Source organism: Capra hircus, unplaced genomic scaffold (genome assembly GCF_001704415.2).
Source record: "Capra hircus breed San Clemente unplaced genomic scaffold, ASM170441v1, whole genome shotgun sequence".
Lineage (NCBI taxonomy): Eukaryota > Metazoa > Chordata > Mammalia > Artiodactyla > Bovidae > Capra > Capra hircus.
The window spans coordinates 1-21,068 of NW_017193372.1; the positions used below are offsets into that span (position 1 = coordinate 1).

At 37.7% G+C, this 21,068-nt stretch overlaps 1 protein-coding gene across 1 annotated transcript; it reads right to left on the bottom strand.

The window, feature by feature from the left end:
* Positions 1-903: 903 nt before the first annotated feature.
* On the bottom strand, positions 904-18,624 carry LOC108634923 (transient receptor potential cation channel subfamily A member 1-like; the record flags this gene model as incomplete). The annotated part of the gene is made up of 12 exons (XM_018045251.1): positions 904-993; positions 2,139-2,301; positions 2,889-2,959; positions 4,653-4,751; positions 5,282-5,341; positions 7,253-7,346; positions 12,079-12,245; positions 13,564-13,678; positions 16,120-16,284; positions 16,371-16,540; positions 17,815-17,915; positions 18,525-18,624. Coding segments are annotated over 12 exons (1,395 nt in total), but the record flags the coding sequence as incomplete, so codon positions are not given.
* Positions 18,625-21,068: the final 2,444 nt, after the last annotated feature.

The following is a 21,068-nucleotide window of genomic DNA, read 5'->3' on the forward strand; positions in this document are numbered from 1 at the left end:
GTTATTGACTTATAAAAACACAAACATTATACCAAAAAATGAATTAAATGAAAGACTTTAAGCTTCCACACTGAGAGATAAATGATTGATGCCATTTATCAACTGCATCAAAGACCTACACATAATTTATATAAAACCTTGGGTTCTGATCTGAATGTGTGTTCACCTATTTAAAAAGACATTGTTGTTGTTGTTGTCTAGTTGCTAAGTCATGTCTGACTCTTTGTGACCCACAGACTGCAGTCAGTCAGGCTCTTCTGTCCCTGGGATTTCAAGTAAGAATACTGGAGTGGGTTGCCATTTCCTTCTCCAAGGAATCTTCCCTACCCAGGGATCAAACCTGAGTCTCCTGGATTGGCAGGTGGATTCTTTACCACTGAGCCACCTGTAAAAAATTATGCAATAAAAAGGTTCCCCAATTTCATTGTAACTTGAAATTTTATCTAATAAAGTAAAGCATTTCTATTATGAAAGGAATTCAAAGATCCATTTGAAATGGAGTCTTAAGCCAAATAAACATTTACACCTAAAATTACTTCTGTGAACAGTGACATTTAAAATTATCAAATTGAAAAAATCTGTGTTAGCAAAATATGAAATATATCTCAGAGAAAAAAGTCTTTCAAAAGTTCATCAGAGCTGGGTAGACACATACATACTAATAAAACTGGAACCACTTGCTTCAGATAAATCAAATAGGCACCATCCAATGCAGGAGCCTTATCTGAAATCATGTAATTTCTACATTTTGAAGAGTTTATACTTGGTATATCTGATTTATACATTCATCCAGCTATGTGATTTTATTCTGACATAAATTGCTTCAATAATAGTTTAGCAATTAATCTATATTTTGCATATTAAAATATTTGCAACTGTAAAGATACAAAACAAATCATGTACCTGTTGGAAAATTTGGGCCACTTCTTTGCAGTATCCTAATATGCTTGAGAGCAAAACTAAAATCATACAGAAATTTATAGCGTAGGAATTCTGAAACAAAAAAGACAAAGTTAAAAGGATATCAAAGAAAACAACACTTTTCTTCATCATTTTCACTATTAAACATTTGTTTTTATCTGCTTTTATTTCTAGGTACTGTCCATTTTTTCTTTAAACAGATAACTCTTGTGATGCCAATATAAAGACAACACAGTCATTTCATAATGTCTTTATTAATAGAGGTTGCCAATTGAATTCTAAAGGAAAACGAATCTATAGATCTATATAATTTCTTTAACTGTGGTAAAATACATATAACATAAAGTTTACATTTCAAAAATGTTACATTTTACATATAGAGTTACCTTTTAATACATGCAATTCTGTGGCATGAAGTACATTCAACAATGTTATACAACTATTACCTAGTTCCATGCCTGTTTCATCACCTCCAAATGGAAATCCTATCCCTGCTAAGCATCACTTCCCCCTCCCCAGTATCCTTGGCAGCTAGAAATCTGCTTCCCTGTACATGCTTAGTTGTTCAGTCCTGTCCGACTTTTTGCGACCCCGTGGACTATACCCTACCAGGCTCCTCTGTCCATAGGGATTCTCCAAGCCAGAATACTGGAGTGGGTTGCCATGCCCTCCTCCAGGGGATCTTCCCAACCCAGGGAGCGAATCCAGGTCTCCCACATTGAAGGCAGATTCTTTACCATCTGATCCTCCAGGGAAGCCCTTGAATACTGAGGTGGGTAGCCTACCCCTCCTCCAGGGGATTGTCCTGACGCAAAAATCTAACCAGGGTCTCCTGCATTGCTCTTTACCAGCTGAGCTACCAGGGAAGCCTACTTCCTTGTATATCTTATCTTAAATTTTTATACTTCAGCACCCATCTAAGCTAGGTACATGTCAATGTACCTTATACATGTGAGGTGCATTGGCTCTCATACATGTCAATTCCTTTTGTTAGTTGATAAGCTCATTTATTGATCTATTTATTTATATTCCCTCTCATTCTACAAAGGGTTTTAGAAGTTGCTACATATATGAATTCTATAAACTCTTTGTATTAAACAAAGTCTTGATAGTTCAGATTTATTATGAGGTTAAAGTATTTTCTAAAGAAAAAATGCCCACAGTTCTGAAAATCTCTTGTTTTAAAAAGTTGGAATATAAAAACCAATTGAAGATACCTTGGTGTCTAAAATTTCTGAATGGGCACTAGTTTCATTGATGATTCCAGTTGAGTTGAAAGCCATACCTGGTCTGATACTGACAACAAGAAAGGTCATGGGAAACAGACCAAGACAGTAAGATCCTAGGTTCAAAACATGGGCTCTAAACCCATAAGCCAACCTACAAAACATAAGCAAACCACAACTGAGTGTTTCAACCACAAATATTCAGTTAAGATACCTGCAGAAAGAGGAGTTATAGTCTCTTCTGGAAATGTATTCGATAAATTCATTGAACTTGAAAGATTTTGGAATTCGCCTTTTTCATTTCCAGAAAAGGAATCACAACTTCCTAGGAAATTATGACTTACTTAAAATCTCTCACCAATTAATGGAAGGAACTTTAGCTCTGACTCCAGGTTGAATGCTCTTCCCAGGAATACTCTTGTTACTTCATTGTCTGCTAAACTGCAGAGCCCGGGAATGCTTCTTTGTGTTTTATATAATGATCCCCCCAAATATTTCATTTAATGCTAAAGATGAATTAATATCAACATTTTTAATACCAAAATTTGCCTTTGACATATTTCTTTTTTAAAGTAAAACATTAAAAGTAATAAAATATAAAGTATTCCGATACCATTAAACAATTATTTAGAAGATTTTTAAATAATCAAATATTACTGGGTCAGTTTATTTTTTGTTTTGCAAGATTTTTAATGAATTTAATGAGAGCAACATTCAAAAGAAACTCTACTTAATACCCACCATTTCATAAGTAAGTATTCTTTACACACAGGGTGGTTGAGAAGCTCTATGCGGTTATGTTGCACCATTGCCTGAGAAATAAGGAAAGATCAATAAAAATACAATCACATTAAACTCTTGAGTATAAACTCAGCTTTTTGTTTGCTGGCTTTATAACTTTATTTTGATTTTATCAAAACAACACTTGCTTATTTTAGAAAATTTGAAAAATCAAAAATTCTATCAAGAATATGTTTCTTTAAAAAAAAACACAAGCTAGAGAGAACCATTTTCTACAGATGCTAAAATGATTTGCATGGAACAGATGTGAGAGTCAGCTGTCATCACCAGTCTTACAGGCATAAAATCTACATGTCTCCTCTTCCTTCACACTCCAAGTCCTCAGTGAGCCTTTTAAAGATTTTTTTTTTTTTCTGATATGGACAATTTTTGAAATCTTTATTGAATTTGTTACGATATTGTTTCTTTTTTATGTTTTGCTTTTTTTGGCCATGAGGCATGTGGGATCTTAGCTTCCCAACCAGGGACTGAACCGGTGAACCGGCACCCCCCTGCCTTGGAAGGGGAAGTCTTAACCACTGGACAGCCAGGAATTCCCATTAGCCAGCCTTTTAAATTTCACATTAGGTGATGGCTGGTACCATGGTCTGTATCAAAGCCTTCCACGTAGGGAAATGAACTCATTTAAGGTAAATGAAAGTTCTTAATTGATCTAGAACAGTGCTATCCAATGGAACTTTCTGCAGTGACGAAAATTTCTATATCTATGCTGTTGAGCAAAAGAGCTACAAGCCACATAGGCTTCTGAGGGCTTGAAACATGGCTACTGCAAATAAAGTAATGAATTTTTAAGTTTATTTTAATTTTCATTAATTTTTATTTAAGCAGTCACATGTGGTTCAGTTACTATATTAGAGAGAATCGATCTGGATCCTACACCACCATTTGCCATCCAGCCTTCGAATATGTTTTCTTCCACATGCTCACAAGCTTTTGTGTTGCCAATATTTACACCACAAGTCTGCTGCTCCACGTGGCTAAAATCTGTTGAAACTAGTAGCTGCTGTCCTTTTAGACCAGAAACCCACTCATCTGATACCTGTTTTCCTCTGCAGTTATTTGAGTTTGAAACTCCTGGTTTACCCTGAAGCAGATTGTCTGCATGGCTTTCAAGACCTCACTTACAAGAAATGTAAAAGCACTCTTTGGAATAAGAACTGGTTTGGATCCAGTCTCTTGGGAAATTTGGGTCCAAACTGTGTGATTAGTGCCTGCTTTCAGATTGGGTTCACTCTTCCAGAAGGATGTAAGAGCTGCTGAGAGGTTTGCGCTTACCCTGGAGGCCAGTGGTTAGCTGAATTTGGAATCGAAGACTGTAAACTGTCACCCCCTGCATTTTCCTGGGGTTTTACACTATTGGAAACTCTTATATATGTATGTCTGCATTGAAGTGGATAGAGGCAGGAGCAGACGCTGATGGTCAGCCTGTGTTGTTTACGGTTTATTGGATTCTGGGTTGGGCAGATCTAGCATGACCATTAGGACTAAGGTGATCAACAGTGTGGAAATTTAAGGGCACCAAGTTACAAATCATTTTGTATGATTGCTTTCTTTACTAACAAATAAAGAATTAGGCTGCATGGCATACACAGAGATCAAACTATAAATCTGGAATTCTCTCCAGACTCCTTCCTAGAACTATCATACCAAAACATTACAGAATTCATGTAGAAACTACCTGAATAAGGATAATAGTGGACTTACATTGAGAGTTAAAAGAGGCTCATATACAACGTCCTGTACAGGTGTTCCTTTTTTGGTGAATTCTAATGGACACTGAAGATATGTGAAATTATACTCGATCTGTAGAAGATAACAATTTTTAAAAACGGCAGTCTAGCATAGGCCCCCAAAATCCTTTTGAACACATCAAATATGCAACCCTATCATTCTGCTGAAAATTAAGTGATTCAAATAAAGTTGAGCCATTTAACCTGAAGAAAAGTAAATAAGCTATTCTGTATTCATTTCAAAAAATAAATGTGCCAACAGGGTATTTGATTCCTTTCTAAATAACTCTCTAGTTGTGGGAAAAAAAAATGTCTTCTAGAAAGACCACTTAGATCTTTCAGAATTTCATTCTTCAGGCAGTATTACACAAGAAAATATAAAGATATAAATAATAAGGCTAAATAAAACTATTAGAAACAATTAATCCATGAGAGAAAACTGAAGATCCGAGGGAAAAATTATCTCCTAAGTAGATAATATAATAATATGAGAGATGAAGACAATTACCGTCTTTTGAGATTCTGGAGTTCTAGTAACATTATTTTTACTATTCCTTAAAGAGTTAGAATGCATTTCAAGTTATTATGATAAAATAAACTTACATGGTAGTCTTGGGAGGACTTGTCTTCTGTGGAGGGCATAACGCAAAAATCCAAAAGTACCTTTGAGAGAGAAAGACTGACAAAGCTATTGGGCAGGAGACTATCTCCAAGATGGTATTTGGTCCCATTTCTAAAATAATACCCATGATATTACTTTCCCCTTCCTTTGCTTCTTGTACCTCAAAGACTTGTACACTATGATCCAAGTCATTCAGGAACAAAGTCTAAAACATGAAAGTATTAACACGTACCACTGCATGCCTCAGCAATACCAAGTGATATAGAAAAATACACACCTGAGAATGAAATTGCATTTACTAAATTTTAGGTAAGAAATATTCCATTTGCTTTGCCTAAAACTTGATGTCTTTCTGGGTTCCTAGAAAATATGTAGATGATTGAGGATTCCTTTGCTTAGCATCTTCTAGTGATAACTTAAATTGAATCTAACCGAGACCTTTCAGCTGAGTCCTGAGTTCTTCCCACAGTCTAGGTTGCTTCTTCTGTATCACCTGATCCTGGAATATTGTGTTTGCTTCTGTACCTGGCTTATTGAGCAACAGTGACAAAGTTCACATCCAAAGTGGTGTGGACAGAATGTTAGACCATGGATATTACAATGACAAACAGTTGGAGGCCCTCGAGATGCTCAGTTAAGGGAGAAATCACTTAAGAGTTAAGCATTAGATCCTCCCCTGGGAAGTGTAGGGACAGATATTTTGTGGGGGGTTCCTGTCTACTACATAAACAATTTGAGTAACCCCAAATCTGTGTGCTGGGACCTTTCTGGTGGCCCCAAATCATGATCCTGAGAAAGAAATTCTGCCCAGTCAGTCTGCCCTCCTGAAACCAGATGTGGACACAAGGCCCCAGGTAACCCCATCAGCAGGTCCCTTGGAGTTCCTGGGACATCTGGCCAACCCTACCTGCAGGACACAAGGGTAGAGGGTTAGACAGCACCCTGAAGGGGAGACACAGGAACTCAGGCCCCATTGAGAGGGCATGCTTGTCCTGGCTGGTCTCAAGCACCAAGGCAACTTAAAAATTTTGAGGCAGTCTCTGTTGATGACCCAGCAGCAGTACTAGGAGTCATAACAGACATCATGAAAAAGAAAGACAAGTCCAGTCAATTGTGCTGTGCAGGGAAGAACCAGACACAGGCCTGGCAATTACAGTTTGAAAGCTTTGTAATAACCAGCACTAGCAAACTGAAGGCTGGGCTGCCAGAGAAAGGGGAAGGTCATGGAAGGATTGTGTATGTTACACAAATGTGTGATGTGAGGCTAAACTAAAAGACTTTTAATTCCCCATAGTTAAAAAAAAATATTCATAATACTAAAATAATACCAAGTCATTATAGAAAATGAACTAGAAAACATATGGTAACACGAAGAAGAAAAGAAAAACCAAATCATAATCACAACTGTAATTCCTATTAGCATTTTGGAATAATTTCTATGTTTTCCATATGTGAATATTTATAACTTTTTATTATTATTCATAACGCTGCAGGAAGCATCATTGCACATAAATCTGTCTATACATCTGATTATTCATTAGGACAGATCCAAACAACTGGAATTACTGAGTGAGAAAATCTGAAATCATGTTCACAACTAATAAATGCAAATTTGAAACAATAACATGCATGCCCCCAAACCCCCACATCTAGAGGCTTTATTCAGCTGGCAACCTCCTCTAGTGCTCTCTGCTCTAGACTTGGATTGTTTGAATAAAAAAAATATGTTTAACATATTTTCCTACATTACACATAACCACTAATAAGATTTTTTAATCCAAGTAGGTCCTTCTTAAATTTGTTGGCTAGATTCCCTTGTAGCCTATATAAAACTAAACGCTTAATTTTAGAGATGGAAATTACTATGTTTAGGTTGTGATTACAACAATAAATCCTCACATTTTATTACATGCCAAGCATATACCCAGAGGAATTTTGTTTTTAGAACTTACTTTCATGCATTCAGGGAGGTATTCTACCAGTTCTATGACTGGACATCTATTCGTAGGAGAACAATGATTAAAAACCTTGAAACACTCTCCCCATCTGTAAAAAAATAATAAACACAATTCTTAAACTTTCTGTTGTGTGCAACAACAGAACTACCAGTTGAAATTCAAGATTGCTATCTTTAGGAGAAATTGATTGGTTAGCTGAAATTCAAGATTATTGTGTTTAGGAGAAACTGATTGGTTCCAATGGAATCAATATGTGAACTGAAATCAATCCAATAGAGTCCTTATTCATTCATGGAAATTAGAAATGTGGGCAAATTCAAGGATGGTTGTTATAATCACTGTTCTGACTCTATCTAAATGCCTTTTCAAGAAGGTAGGTTTTGACTTTGATTTCCCCCTGAAGTCATGAAGGTGTATTACTTTCAAATCTGGTCATGCTGTATGGAGACATCCACATTCACAAACATACAACAACAACATAGTACTGGTCACATGACACTTTACCTTTAACCCAGGTATACATCATGTATTGAATTAAACTACAAAGTAACATGTATCAGGGCTTCCCAGGTGGCTCAGTGGTAAAGAATCTGCCTGCCAAGCAGGAGACAGTGGGTCCGATCCCTGTGCCGGGAAGATCCCCTGGAGAAGGGAATGGCAATCCATTCCAGTATTGTTGCCTGGGAAATCACGTCGACAGAGGAGCCTGGTGGGCTACAGTTCACGGGGTTGCAAAAGAGCAGGACGTGACTGTGCAACTAAACAACAACATGTATTAAGTACATTAATAACCACGGGCTCTGGGAGAACATCGCAGATTTGCATCTTTCTTCACTGCCATCTGATTGGACAGATGTTTATGACACCAAGAATGAAAGAAATCTACAACAGGAAGTGAAAAAGAGCCCATTTATCGCCAAGATCCTATCTTTGTAATAGGAGGCTAGTTCTAAAAGCTACCCAGGCAAATTTTCTGTTAACCCTATCAGTAAAGTCCGTCCAGGATATCTGTACCATCAATAGAAAACTCCAGGTTGCACTGATGAGTGCTTCTAAGGAAGAATGGGCCAGAGGACCTGGAGACTTGCCATGCTCCAAAACACAGGCTTGGTCTGCTATGAATATGAGATTGCTCATCTCTGAGTCCACTACCGGGGGACACTGGGCCTTGGTGAGAATCTATCTGTGATGACTCATATATAGAGTAGATTATGTTTGAGACATGGGACAAACTACCCTCCAACTTCATCATTAAAACTCCTTAGAGTACGTTTTGAAAAACACCGACAGCCACGCAAGATCATGGGCTAAAGGAAATTCCATTTCCTGGTACTGGTAGCAACAGGGATTTACCTTGAAGAATATTTTCACCAACATCCAGTTTGGGGGTTTCCACTGGGCAGGAGAGCTTCGGGCACGTTCAGGGGAGTCAGGGCAGAGTTAGCCTGACAACGAGCATGGTGCCACAGACTACAGACGCCTGACCCCTGGGGGCCTCACACGAGTGCTGTGAAGTGGGTCTGTGCTCCCGCCACTTAGAAATGGGAACTGGAGACCAGAGAGTTTAAGCAACTCTTCAGGTGTCTGTGGTCACTCAAAGAGTTCATTAAAAACATTAGGGATTTATAGTTTTCTATATATAGGTCTTTAAAGAAACTAAAGACCTATATATAGAAAACTATAAAACACTGATGAAAGAAATCAAAGAGGACACTAATAGATGGAGAAATATACCATGTTCATGGATCGGAAGAATCAATATAGTGAAAATGAGTATACTACCCAAAGCAATTTACAAATTTAATGCAATCCCTGTCAAGCTACCAGCCACATTTTTCACAGAACTAGAACAAATAATTTCAAGATTTGTATGGAAACACAAAAAACCTCGAATAGCCAAAGCAATCTTGAGAAAGAAGAATGGAATTGGAGGAATCAACTTGCCTGACTTCAGGCTCTACTACAAAGCCACAGTCATCAAGACAGTATGGTACTGGCACAAAGACAGACATATAGATCAATGGAACAAAATAGAAAGCCCAGAGATAAATCCACACACATATGGACACCTTATCTTTGACAAAGGAGACAAGAATATACAATGGAGTAAAGACAATCTCTTTAACAAGTGGTGCTGGGAAAACTGGTCAACCACTTGTAAAAGAATGAAACTAGATCACTTTCTAACACCGTACACAAAAATAAACTCAAAATGGATTAAAGATCTAAATGTAAGATCAGAAACTATAAAACTCCTAGAGGAGAACATAGGCAAAACACTCTCAGACATAAATCACAGCAGGATTCTCTATGATCCACCTCCCAGAATTCTGGAAATAAAAGCAAAAATAAACAAATGGGATCTAATTAAAATTAAAAGCTTCTGTACAACAAAGGAAAATATAAGCAAGGTGAAAAGACAACCTTCTGAATGGGAGAAAATAATAGCAAATGAAACAACTGACAAACAACTAATCTCAAAAATATACAAGCAACTTCTACAGCTCAATTCCAGAAAAATAAACGACCCAATCAAAAAATGGGCCAAAGAACTAAATAGACATTTCTCCAAAGAAGACATACGGATGGCTGACAAACACATGAAAAGATGCTCAACATCACTCATTATTAGAGAAATGCAAATCAAAACCACAATGAGGTACCACTTCACACCAGTCAGAATGGCTGCGATCCAAAAATCTGCAAGCAATAAATGCTGGAGAGGGTGTGGAGAAAAGGGAACCCTCCTACACTGTTGGTGGGAATGCAAACTAGTACAGCCACTATGGAGAACAGTGTGGAGATTCCTTAAAAAATTGCAAATAGAACTACCTTATGACCCAGCAATCCCACTTCTGGGCATACACACGGAGGAAACCAGAATTGAAAGAGACACATGTACCCCAATGTTCATCGCAGCACTGTTTATAATAGCCAGGACATGGAAACAACCTAGATGTCCATCAGCAGATGAATGGATAAGAAAGCTGTGGTACATATACACAATGGAGTATTACTCAGCCGTTAAAAAGAATTCATTTGAATCAGTTCTGATGAGATGGATGAAACTGGAGCCAATTATACAGAGTGAAGTAAGCCAGAAAGAAAAACACCAATACAGTATACTAACACATATATATGGAATTTAGGAAGATGGCAATGACGACCCTGTATGCAAGACAGGAAAAAAGACACAGATGTGTATAACGGACTTTTGGACTCAGAGGGAGAGGGAGAGGGTGGGACGATTTGGGAGAATGGGAATTCTAACATGTATACTGTCATGTAAGAATTGAATCGACAGTCCATGTCTGACGTAGGGTGCAGCTTGCTTGGGGCAGGTGCATGGGGATGACCCAGAGAGATGTTGTGGGGAGGGAGGTGGGAGGGGGGTTCATGTTTGGGAACGCATGTAAGAATTTAAGATTTTAAAATTAAAAAAATAAATAAATAAATAAAAAATAAAAAAATTAAAAAAAAAATAAATAAAAACATTAGGGAAACAACTGACATTTTAAAATGTTGACTTTTTGCATCTGTCTCTAAAGCAAGGAAAATAAAGGCAAAAATAAACAAATAGGACCTAATGAAACTTAAAAGTGTTTGCACAGCCAAGGACATCATCGACAAAAAGACAACCTACTGAATGGAAGAAAATATTTTCAAATGATATGATGCAGCTCATATAATTCAACATCAAAAAAACAACTTGATTTTAAAAAATGGACAGAAAACCTCTATAGACATATTCCCAAAGAAGACAAATAGATAGCCAATGGGCACATGGAAAGATGCTGCTAATCATCAGAGAAATGCAAATTCAAACCATGATGAGATATCACCTCACACCTGTCAGAATGGCTATTGTCAACAAGAACATATATAACAAATGGTGGCGAGGATGTGGAGAAGAGAGAACCCTCATACACTGTTGGTAGGGATGTAAATTGGTACAGTCACTATGGGGGTTCCTCAGAAAGCTAAAACTAGAACTACCATATGATGAAGTAAGTCCACTCCTGGGTATATAGGTATACAGGATATATAATCCTAAGGAAAAATAAAAACACTAACTCAAAAAGATACATGTACCACAGTGTTCAAAGTAGCATTATTTACAGTTGCCAAGATATGGAAGCAACCTGTGTCCATCAACAGATGAATGGATAAAGATGTGGTATATATATATATGTTTGTGTGTGTGCATATATATACACAGACAGATAGATAGATACAATGGAATATTACTCAGCTGTAAGAAAGAATGAAATTTTGCCATTTATAACAACACGTATGGACTTGGGAGGGTATTATGGTAAGAGAAATAAGTCAGACAGAAAGACAAATGCTTTATGGTATCGCTTATATGTGGACTAAAAATAAATTAGTGAATATTTAAAAAAAGAGAGACTCGTGGATATAGAGAATAAACCAGTGGTTACCAGGAGGGAGAAGGAAGAGGGGAAGAGCAAAATAAGAGTAGGGGATTGGAGGTACAAATGACTATGTATCAAACAAATAAGCTACAAGGCGATAATGTACAACATGGAATATAGGCAATATTTTAGAAAACTATAAATGGAATATAACCTTTAAAAATTGTGAATCACACACACACAAAAAATTGTGAATCACTGTGTTATACACCTGGAACTTACATAATATATTGCACATCAACTAAACCTGAATGAAAAAAGGAAAAATAAATAAAAATGGTGATCGACAGCTGAAACTTTTATTCTTTTTCTCTTCCTGCTTCCTCTCGGATTATCCCCAATGCCAGAGGACACTAGACAATTGTGGGCAGGACGGCAGCGTACCTTTTGTTCCTGATGGTCGTGAGGACCACCTCCTTTCTCTTATTGTGAATTGCAACGTGCAGGAAGGAGGCCTGCTGCTTGTTCAGGACCACATCGGCATCGTAGCTCAGGAGCAGGGAGACGGCTTTGGCATGGCCCTCCCTCGCCGCGAAGTGAAGCGCGGTGTTCTTTCAGAGAAAACAGAACCCAGACAATCCAGTGACAAAGGCTACTCATCCTTTGGCTATTTTACAGCTTTGTTTCACTGTTGAATTGCTTAAGATATTATTAACAAAACTATTTAATAATAAAGAGTTAAAATTTGGGGCTCCCCCAGTGGCTCAGTGGTAAAGAATCTACCTGCCAATGCAGGAGACCTGGGTTTGATGCCTGGTAGGGGAAAAGTCCCATGTGCTGTGGAGCAACTAAGCTCCTGCATCATAACTACCGAGCCTGTGCTCTAGAGCCTGGGAGCCACCACTACGGAAACCAGGCACCCTGGAGCCTGTGCTCCACAACAAGAGAAGCCAGCACAACTAGAAGAAACCTGTGCACCGCAACTGCAGAGCAGCCCCCGCCTGCCGCAGCTAGAGGGGAAAAATCCATGCTCTTTCAAAGATCTAGCACAGCCCAAAATAAAATAAATTTTAAAAAAATCGGAGGTTGATAAAAGGTTGCCAGTCTCTAGTTTTGCCACATAAAAGACATTTTAAGAATTAAAGATTTTAAAATTTAAAAAAAAATAAATAAATAAATAAAAAATAAAATAAAAAAATAAAAATAAAAAAAAAAGAAAAAAAAATAAAACAAAACAAAAAAAAAAAAAAAAAAAAAGCAGTGATAGTCCTCTAGGCTCTGTCATTTCGTGAAAGAATGTACATTTCAATACTCATTCTCCAAAAAAGAATGAAGGACATTATAGTGGACTGAAGGAGAGTCTCTCAAAACAAATACGCTTAGTTTTAGGGAAAACTTACCCCTGCCCTCTTCATTTTCCGTGGTCCCCCAGGGAATGGTGAAAATTTTATCATCAATTCACGTGGGCCTGTAACAGGCCTCTACAAGACTCACCAGCTGTGGGTACCCCTTGGGGCTGTCTCCTTATTCTGTTCCCCTTTGACTCTTTCCTCACTAATAGTCTGCATAATAAGGGATAGTTAGGGAGTCTGGGATGGACATGTATACACTGCTATCTTTAAAATGGATAACTAACAAGGACCTACGGAATAGCACAGGGAACTCTGCTCAGTGTTATGTGACAGCCTGGATGGCAGGCGAGTTTGGGAGAGAATGAATACATGGATATATATATGGCTGAGTCCCTTTGCTCTCCAACTGAAGCTATCACAACACTGTTCATCAGCTGTACTCCAATATAAAAAGTTTAAAAAAAGAGAACCCAATATAGGGTAAGAAGGGAAGAGGGTAGCTAAGAAGGTTTCTGGCAATGTTGGAAGGTTCCTCTATGCCAAGATTTGGGGGAGGTATGCGGAACACAGTACATACCCCTTCTTCATCTAGCCGATCTGTGCATTTCAAGTTAGTGTCGAGAATGACCTTCATGGTCTGAGTATACCCGCCCAAGGAAGCATGATGCAAAGCAGTCCAGCCACTGTGGTCACTGTTAAAGAAGAGAAAAGCTGTGCATTTACCTCATAGATGAAAAGGGGAAGGACACCTCCCAGTTGAAAGTGGGTCTGGTGATCAGAGAAAATAAGCCATACCTGAGACATTTGAGTTCTAGCAAGTAATTCTGTGTTGTCGTTGCCGTGTTGCTAAGTTGTGTCAGACTCTTTGCAACCCCATGGACTGGAGCCCACCAGGCTCTTCTGTCCACAAGATTTTTCAGGAAAGAATACTGGAGTGAATTGCCATTTCCTTCTCCAGGGGATCTTCCTGACTCAAGGATCAAACCCACATCTCCCGCATTGGCAGGTGGATTCTTTAGCATCTGAGCCACCTGGGAAGCCCAAATATGTATTACCTGGTTAATTAAACGTGAGTTAATTTCAAGCTTACTTGGGTAAGGGCCTCCCTGGTGGCTCAGATGATAAAGAATCTGCCTGCAATTCAGGAGACCCAGGTTGGATCCCTGGATTGGAAAGATCCTTTGGAGAAGGTAATGGCTACACACTCCAGTATTCTTGCCTGGAGATTTCCATGGACAGTGGAGCCTGGTTGGCTGCAATCCATGGGTAAAAGTTGCAAACTCTCCTTTATAAAATAAATACTAGGGATGTGGTGTATGACATGAATAAATATAATTAAAACTGTTGTCTGTTATAAATGAACATTAACAGAGTAAACCCTAAGAGTTCTGAACACAAAGAAAAATTTTTTTCTTTTTTCTTCTTTTTCCATTTCTTGGTATCTGTATGAGATTAAGGGTGTTCGCTGAACTTACCGTGGTAACCCTTTCATATGTTTTACCTCTTAAGCTTACACAGTGTCAATTATAATGTAAATAAAATTGTAAAAGAAAATAAATAAAGTCTATAAACACATTATCAAATACTTTGGGTGAGTGAAACTAGAGCTAGCATGTCTGTGTCATACATATTTTCTTTAAGGCTGTAATGTACTTATACACACTATTTTCAATATTGCTTTATTCTTTCACTGAATATTGTACCAAAAATTTTTCCATGATGGTGTTATTAATCCTTGTGGTTACCATTCATGGCTAATAATGATGATGATCATTATAATAATAATATCATTATACAAAACATGGATAGAAGATGCTTAGCTTAGTGCCACTTATTTTTTCTAAGAGTTCAGGTCTAAAGAGATCGTTCCTCTCATGCTCTCAAAAATTCTTACTTGATCCTTTAGGGAAATGTCTGTCTTTTCTCTCAGAAATTCAAGATATGAGTACAGTGAACACTTGCCTATTTTTCTTCTCCAGGGGAAGGAAATTAGACATAGAAAAAAATGTGTGAGATACTGACACAATTTAATTTCAGGGCCAGTGAATAACCGTATTAGGTGCAAGAGACACCTCACTATTACAGCTATGACATAGTTATGCAAGAGCTCTTGTCTTCTGGGTTCACCAGGGGTCCCCTTTGCAAGTCTGTTGCCTGGTGTTCATTTGGAAGCAGGAAGGAACTGAGCAGAACATTGATTTCACGGCTGCATCACTGCTGTGCTGGGGTTGGTACTCTGATAAAGAGATGTGTTTTTTAACATTAGCCTAATAAACTCTCTGCTACCGCGCTGGTGCAATTAGAAATTAGCCCATCATACATCTATGACACACTTCTGGGTTTTCCTTTTATTTTTACAAAGATGTCATTTAATGATGCCACTTTTTATTGTACTTAATTATTTTAACTTGGGCTTCCCTGGTGGCTCAGACAGTAAAGAGTTCACCTGCAATGCAAGAGACCTGGGTTCAATCCCTGGGTTGGGACGATCCCCTGCAGGAGGGCATGGCAACCTACTCCAGTACTCTTGCCTGAAGAATCCCCATGGACAGAGGAGCCTGGTGGGCTACAGCCCATGGGGTCACAAGGAGTCAGACATGACTGAGCAACTAAGCACAGCACATTTTAACTTGGTTTTGTTTCATATGTTAGATTTCTTTTGTAGTGAAATTCAGGAAATTTTTATGTCTCATTTTGTAGCTTAAAGGAAGTTCTTCATGTCTATCAGTCATCATATTGAATGAGATGTAGAGTCTTTGATTTGTATAGCATGTGTGTGTGTGTCTGTAAAAACACACTGCCTTGTGTCTGCCAAAACAGCTGATAGCATGATGAAGGTATATAGGAGAAGGGATATCTCAAAAATTCTGGAAACTACACAAAGCCACTTATTCTGTGACTTTGAACAAGGCCTTCAGCTCTATGAACCTCAGTGTTTTCAGTTGGAAATAATACTGACTTCCCTTTCAATATTTGAGAAATCATGTTATGTTTTGAGGATTAAGTGAAATGGGTAAAAGTACTTAGTGAGATTGAAAGTGAGATATCATAATCAAAAATAAATAAGAAAAACAGCCTGACAAGTCTAGCCAGTTACAGAGAAGATGTAAATATTGCAGTCTTATATCCTCACCTGAGAAATAATGCACCCTTTTTCAGAAGCAGCTGAACAACTTTATCATGCCCGTTCTTTGCAGCCAGGTGGAGAGGAGTCATTCCATGCAGGTCACCTTCATTCAAAAGCCTCGTGTCACTTATGTCTTGCAGGAGCCTCTGACAGGTATTGATACGCCCATAACTTGGGAAAAAAAAAGTTTAATATTTTCAAAGCAAACATTTAACAGAAAGAAGACATGCTCATAAGATGCTTAAAGTGACCCTTACCTGGCTGCAAAATGCAGGGGTGATTTCTTATCTTTGCTTTTGGAATGAATGGACACATTAAAGTTAAGTAGGTTGTTTACAGAGACAGGGACCCCCTGTCGACACGCATAGTGCAGAGGGGTGCACCCATCATTGTCCTCGTCCATCACCAGCTCTTTTATATGTTGCATCTATGGGAAAGATGGATATTCTAAATATAACTCTGTGATGATGCTAACGGAGTGTTTTTCAACCTATTTTGTAGGACAGTATTTTCTAACAAGGACCAATATATACACCTTGAGTAGAAAGTATAAATAACCTTAAGGGTTATATACCAGGGACTTCCCAGGTGATGCTAGGGGTAAAGAACCTGCCTGCCAATGCAGGAGATGCAAGATATGTGAATTCTATCCCTGGGTCAGGAAGATCCCCTGGAGAAGGAAATGGCAACCCACCCCAGTATTCTTGCCTGGGAAACCCCATGGACAGAGAAGTCTGGCAGGCTGCAGTCCATGGGGTCGCAAAGAATTGGACACAACTCAACAACTAAAAACAAGGATACCAGAGTAAGATAAATGCAGATGAAGATGGGTGCTCTGTCTCCCTATAATGCATATTACGTATTAAAGGTGCTGAGAAATCCTAACAATTGGAAATGTATTTAATATTTTAAACCCAGCATTTTCCAAATGTATTTGACCACAAACCAACCTTCTCATCTCTCCCTTCATTCCACCCCCCACGCCCGGCCCAGTAATACTTAACAGCTTAATGTTAATGTGCTCTGTTAGTCAAAATTAGCAAAACTGTTAAATTAGTATCACTTTAAAAAAACGAATAAAATAAAATGAAATGAACATCACTTTATCTTTTTAAATAAAAATCAAATGGCAAATGAGCAGCTTAAATCAATCCATAAACATCTTATATTTTAGATATTCAAATATACTTGACTCTTTAAGACACAGACTATATTTATATTTATTTATATATTTATTTAAAAAGTATGATACACTTCAAATGTGCCTAATAGTCACTCAATAAGTATTAGTTGGTGAATATAAATATAGAGATAATGTTTTCAATTTGTCAATAAACATGTTGAGTAGTTTTTCTTCATTGATTAGGAAGTGCTGCTAATTCATTCATGTACTTGACTTCTCAATTGATACACAATTCATAACAGTCCAAGAGTGAAGGAAAGGCATTCTATCATAGATAAGGATATATGGAAACTCTCCATAACTTAGAAAACAATCTCAATGTAATTTATTTTTATCATTATCATAATCATCACTACTATATTGTAAAATATATATATGTCAAATATGACATCTTTCTTTAAAAATAAAATTTAAATTCCAGATTCAGCCTTCAAAGGAATAAAAATCATAATAAATGAAATCAATTTACTCTCTGTTGAACTCAACTCACTTTATGGAAATCCACACATATGTATTACCTGCAGAAACTCAGGATGCAAATTTTTTAATCCATAAGGCTGTTGAACAGTCAAATGCAAAAAATTACGTCCAAGATTATCTTTTATGTCCACACGGGCACCTAAAAAGCACAATATAAATATAACTCCTACTCATTTATTTAAAGCATAGCCTATGGTGGATTTTCAATGTAAGAAAATAAAAGATTGACTTTAAACTTTGCCAGTGTTTAAGTTAGGGACCTTTATTTAGGTACGAAAACTAAACATGGTTTAAAATGTGTTTATCTTACAGTGTGCATGTGTGTGTACAAAGGGGTAGAGGATGTGTGATTTATTACATTATCTAATATATGAGGTCTCATCTTTTAAAACATGAAATAGAATTATAGAGAGATTAGAGATCAAGAGAGAAGAGGTGAAGGTATCTCTTTTCTTCATTATCAGCCTGGGTTAGTATCTAAAATGGGAACAGTTATAGCATCTAAATCAGGTGGATTGGTTCACTGAGAGGATGCAGATAAAGTGTTTAGTAAAAGGTTATCAGTTATTGTTCTGAAGTTATCTTTTCAAGTATTATGCCCTACTGGGCTGAAAATTATTCTAGATATGGGATGTATGCCATTTGTGTTCATACCACCTGGCCCACAGCCTGGCACACAATAAATGTACACTGAATGTTTAACCAAACCGAATAGAAGTTCTAAAGGCCTGGCTCAGTCCCTTAGTACCTTTAGAGAGGAGCAAATTTACAGTATTCCAGGATGCAGAAGCAGTTGCCAATAGAAGTGGAGACCGTCCTTCAGAATCGGTGATATCAATATCTGCTCCCTAAAATAAAACAAGTTGTTCAACAAAGAGCCTGTGAACAGACAAAACAGCTCACACTACAATCTGTAACTTAATGTTCACTCACTGGGACAGAATGTCCAAAATATAGCTAGCACTCACGCACATGACTGCTTGACATTTCCCTGTAATTCACGTTGTATGAATCATAGAGAAAATCAAGGCCTTATTCTATAACTTCAACAACCGAAGTCCTTCTCACATGTTAATCTTTTGACTGACATCTGGCAGTAGATCTATCTTCCTGCTGAAATTATAAAATGCTGACCTATATCAGTAGTTTAGTTCCCACTGTAAGAAAAGATTATTAAATATCTGTGGTTTAAAAAATCTAAGTTGATTGCATTTGTCATTCTAAAAGCGTTCACAAGAAATCATTCACTTCTATTGCCAAGAGAGTGGATTCTGGGAGCTCTCATCATAAGGAAAAAAATTTTTTTGTAACTTTCATGGTGACAGATGGTAGCTGGACTTGCTGTGGTGGTCACTTTTCATTGTATACAAATATTGAATCATGCTCTACACCTGAAATTCACATAATAGTATGAGTTAATTATAACTCATGAAAAAAAAAACTGTTCTCTTTTTAAAAACTCTACTTCATCTGAAACAGATGAACTGAAATAACTGAATTGAAATCATTCAAATCCTAAAGTAAAATTTTAGTCAAATGTTAAAAAATTTTTGCATTTGGGAAATCACATCTCATATGTATAATATTTTAAGGGAATAAGTTGGTATTTACCATTACATATTATGGTTATAATATTTGATATGACAAGAAACAAAAACTTTTTAAAAGTTCATGGAAAGAATTCTATCTTTTGCACAGGGTAATAAAAATAGCTTAAACTCCGATTGGGGCTAGGATCCTGTTCTTTTGGGACCCCACTGAATATAGACAAGGGCAGCCTGATAGTGATCAGTGAGGTCCTGCCATGCTCTTACAGGTGAAGAGAGGGCTGTATTTGCAGGAAACGTGAATAACAAAATCTGAGCTATAATGAGTCTTCCAGGGATTCTCCTATGTAAATACCACAATTTCAATAGTTGCTATTGACAACAAGCACATGTTAAATACTCCAGGCCAGACTCCATTCATTACTGATATGATAGGGCTTAAATAAATACATCATAGACTCATCTGTAGAAAGGGCTTACATTGAACCCAAAAGCTGCCTGATTGCATTTCTTCAAGTGAGAAAAGGTCTTGTGCTTTCACTTGTAACAAACCTTGGACAGTATTTTTAGTTCTTCACATTCTCATTGTTTGAAAGCTGGCACGGAGGCAGCAGGGGTAGAAGATTATAATGGAAGGTGAAGGGCACATGTGCTTTCTGTCCTCCCTCCACCTGCAAGCCACTTGTACTGAAGAGGGGTTGACAGAGTCAACAAGCCTGACCCTTTCCCAGGACTGGGTCACAGGAGAGCATTCCTTGCCATGAACCTATCAACTCCCCACAAAAAAAATGCATTGATATGGGCATCAAAAGTACGCTCTGGTACTTCTAGCTTCCTGGCAATGAGGTTTGGCCATTATGCATTCATATACAATATACCCTATTTGTGAATGTATCAAGTATTTTTTTTTCTTCTAGTTTTATTGAGATATAATTGACATGTTGTTGTTCAGTCGCCAAGTCATGTCCACCTCTTGGTGACCCCATGGACTGCAACATGCCAGACTACTTGTTCTCCAATATCTCCTAGAGTTTGCTCAAATTCATGTCCATTGAGTCAATGATGCTATCTAACCATTTCATCCTCCACCACCCCCTTCTCCTTTTGTCTTCAATCTTTCCCAGCATTCAGGGTCTTTTCCAATGAGTTGGCCAAAGTACTGGAGCTTCAGCTTTAGCATTAGTTCTTCCAAGGTGGCTCAGACAGTAAAGAATTTGCCTGCAATGCAGGAGGCCCAAGGTTTGATCCCTGGGTTGGGAAGATCCCCTGGAAAAGAGAATGGCAACCCACTCCAGTATTGCCTGGAAAATCCATGGACAGAGGAGACTGGTGGGCTCACGGGGTCACAGAGAGTCAGACATGACTGAGCAACTAACACCTTCACTTTCCATAACTGACATACAGCACTGTATAAGTTTAAGGTGTGTGGCATAATAATTGGACTTACAGATATCATGTAGTGATTATCACAGTAAGCTTAGTGTACTCCCTCATCTCAGAGATACAAAATTAAAGACATAGAAAAAATTTTCAAAATGTTTTGCAAATGTATCAATCATCTTTTTGTAAACTCTTTTGCTTGTAGGCAAGAAATCAAAGCGAAAAAACAACTATTGTATATTAATGCATATGTGCGGAATACAGAGCAATGGTACAGATGAACCTATCTGCAGGCAGGAATGAAGATGTAGAGAACAGATGTGTGGACACAGGGGTAGGAAAGGTGGATGAACTGGGAGAATGGG